This window comes from Pteronotus mesoamericanus, unplaced genomic scaffold (genome assembly GCF_021234165.1).
Source record: "Pteronotus mesoamericanus isolate MK-2021 breed Mesoamerican mustached bat unplaced genomic scaffold, CSHL_Meso_final contig_425, whole genome shotgun sequence".
Lineage (NCBI taxonomy): Eukaryota > Metazoa > Chordata > Mammalia > Chiroptera > Mormoopidae > Pteronotus > Pteronotus mesoamericanus.
In genome coordinates this window covers 69,952-73,076 of record NW_026555159.1, presented here as the reverse complement: position 1 = coordinate 73,076, position 3,125 = coordinate 69,952, and the positions used below count along the sequence as shown (strand labels likewise).

General features: G+C 39.0%; 1 protein-coding gene across 1 annotated transcript; it reads right to left on the bottom strand.

Annotated features, from left to right (window-relative positions):
• Nucleotides 1-1,854: 1,854 nt before the first annotated feature.
• LOC129073762 (olfactory receptor 51H1-like) lies at nt 1,855-2,818 on the bottom strand. The gene has a single exon (XM_054577424.1). The coding sequence runs from the start codon at nt 2,816-2,818 to the stop codon at nt 1,862-1,864; it is 957 nt and encodes a 318-aa protein (XP_054433399.1). The 3' UTR covers nt 1,855-1,861.
• Between the last annotated feature and the right edge of the window lie 307 nt (nt 2,819-3,125).

Below are 3,125 nucleotides of genomic sequence, written 5' to 3'. Positions count from 1 at the left end.
CAGTGCCCTAGTTTCAAGGTTTTTCTTCATGTACTAAAAGCATCAAAGACAATGGCTATGAAGAGCATTTCTATTTGACTCTAAAAGATAGAGTATGATTTAGAAATTTTTGGCACAGATTAAATTTCAAGCACCATGTATAGGTGAGGACACCTAAGACCTGAAAGTCCTCATAGACTTGGTTATCTCCTGAGGATATTGGTTGCTTTACACTGCTTCTAAGGACCTTTCCCCCTGTAGAAAGAACAGGTTGAGACCTAGCTCTGAGATGCATTCCCCCCTCCAGACTCAGGACTGTGATTGTGTTGGCAAACTCTCAACAAGTACCTCAAGGAGTGGTAGAGCTCAACTCTCCTCATAAAGTCCAGAATATTTAAATGTTGTTTTTTATACTTTATGATTTTGTTAAATGTTTGCATTGTGCTTATGTTCCTTATAGAATTAAAAAAGAAAAATAAAGATTATTTTAATGAACCTACCTAAGATTTATTCAGTGAGGCCTCTTGAATCTGAAAACAGTATTTAAATAGAAATGCTCATTTCTTGTATGCCTACCCATAATAAATTAATCTTAACTAAGTTAGGGTTTGCCCTAACAAACTTCTAAAATAGCTACTGACTTGAGTAACAGATAATTACAATTACCAATCAAGTCACAAAGAGTCTTTTGTCTTAAATTTTAACAAGCAGGAAACACTTTGGAAAAAGTCATCTGGACCATGTAAAGGGATACAAATAACTCTGTGTACACATGTGCCATGTTTCTTCTACTTTCTATATTTAGTTTGTCTAGTTCAGTTCAAACGATATTCATAATTATGTTTAAACCTCTATTACAAGTGTTTCCAATTCTAACTATCCCATTTTATTTGTCTCCCACAATGTAGATGGTATCCATCATTCTTTAGGAAATCTGCCCGCCTGAGTCTAAACTCAATAAAAATATATTGCTTTGTGCCTTGATATCTTCATCTGGAAAGAGTACACGACACTCTCCCTTATAGGATGCCATAGTTATCAAATAAGATAACATGTAGAAGGCTCTGGTGCTGCGTCTTTTACTTAATGGCCAGTCTACAAATACATGTTCTCTTGTTCTCTTATGTTTGGCATTTTCGAACACTATTTATCAGTGCACAGCACTTCAAAGTTTACAAATAATTGTATTCATATGATTAAATTTAATTTTGTACAACACTGGAAGCCAAATGACATTATTTCCACTTTCAAAATTAAAAGTTGAAGTAAAGAGAAAGAAAGAGCATATCCAGTGTCACACACAAAAGAGCTAAAACTCATCCTTAATCTTTTGATTCCAAATCATGCAACATCATTGTCCCCTGCTCAATTGCATACATTTATATTCTTAATCTTAAAATTTGGTCATTTTTCTGGTTCATATTTAATACATTATTATCTCCAGGTGTTCTCTTATTATTTAACAAGAATAGTTTATCTCTTCCCTGTTAAGCTAATAGCACTCATTTCTAACTCCTGAGCTAGAATTAAATAAATTTAATGAGCTTTAATTTAGAAAGCATAAAACTAATGGCCTATTTCTGTTCAAATGAGTTATTTTAAATGGAATTAGTAATATTCTCTGTCTTGAGCAGTAGTATGTCAACTCATAAATGCAGGGCTAAAGGGCAGGACATTGAACAGCTCCTATAGATGCCACTCTTTCTTTACTGGGCAAAAAAACAGCTTATCATGGGAATGGGAAAGTGTGCTGTTGGGAGCAGGGAAATCTTTTGCCCAACTCAAATCACACAGAAATGTGAAAAAAACATAAACCTTTATTTGTCATAGGCATAACTGAGCTTTTACAAAATAGATCCTTCCTCTCTCAAACTGGCAGACCTTAACTTTCTGAAGTAATCTTGGTTCGAACAAATATCTGGATGATCTTCCTTCGTATCTCCTTGGTCTTCACAGTATAGACTATGGGGTTCAGCACAGGAGGTACAAGAAGATAGGCATTAGCCATGAGGGCATGAGTCAGTGGTGAAATGTGCTTTCCAAAACGGTGAATGACAGACACCCCAATAAGTGGCACATAGAAGATGAGTACAGCACAGATGTGTGAAACACAGGTGTTGAGGGCCTTCAGCCGGCCCTCCCCTGAAGTAATGGCCATTACTGTTCGGAGTATGAAGACATAGGAGAGGATGATGCTAAGGGAATCGGAGCCCTTGGTGAAGATGACTGCAATGAGGCCATAGAGGCTGTTGACACGGGTGCTGGCACAGGCAAGACGCATGACATCTTGGTGGAGGCAGAAGGAGTGGGACAGGATGTCAGAGCGGTAGAAGGGGAGTCGCTTGATAAGAAAAGGCACAGGAAAGACCACACAGACTGCCCTTGTCAAGATAACTGCCCCTGTCCTGCAGACCACGCCATTGGTTAGGATGGTGCTATACCTGAGAGGGGCCCAGATTGCCACAACCCGATCAAAGGCCATGGCCACCAGCACGCCAGACTCAATCGCTGAAAAGGTGTGGATAAAATACATCTGAACAAGGCAGGCATCAAAGGCGATGTACTTGTAGTTAAACCAGAATATGCCTAGCATAGAGGGCAAAGTACAGAGGGCAAGTCCCATGTCTGCCAATGCCAGCATACACAGAAAGTAGTACATGGGGATATGCAGGGACACTTCAGACTTGATAGTAGAGATGATGATACTATTGCCAAAGAGGGCAATGGCATATATAGCACCCAGTGGAAATGCCATCCAGTAGTACATTTGTTCAAGCCCTGGAATCCCAGTTAAGACAAAGTAAAGGTGTTGGAAGTGGGAGTAGTTAGTATTTGCCATGAAGCCTGTATAAGATAGACATGAAGAGGGAGCTTGATCTTGATGGATGACTTCCTGAAAATACAGTCACAGGGATGAACAAGACATTAGAATCCAATTTCCCCGGGAGTAGAACCATTTTATTTTCACATGGCTGGGGGAGAGTGTAAGAAAAGACTAAATCCCTGAAATTACTACTCCAAAGTGTTTCCTGTTGAGAAAGCTTCTACTGGCCAAGGGAAAAAGACCCACTGAAGTACAAATAAGCCATATTCAGTTTAAAGCACACGCTGTAGTGTCAATGTATTTGGTAAAAAGTTTTGCTTCT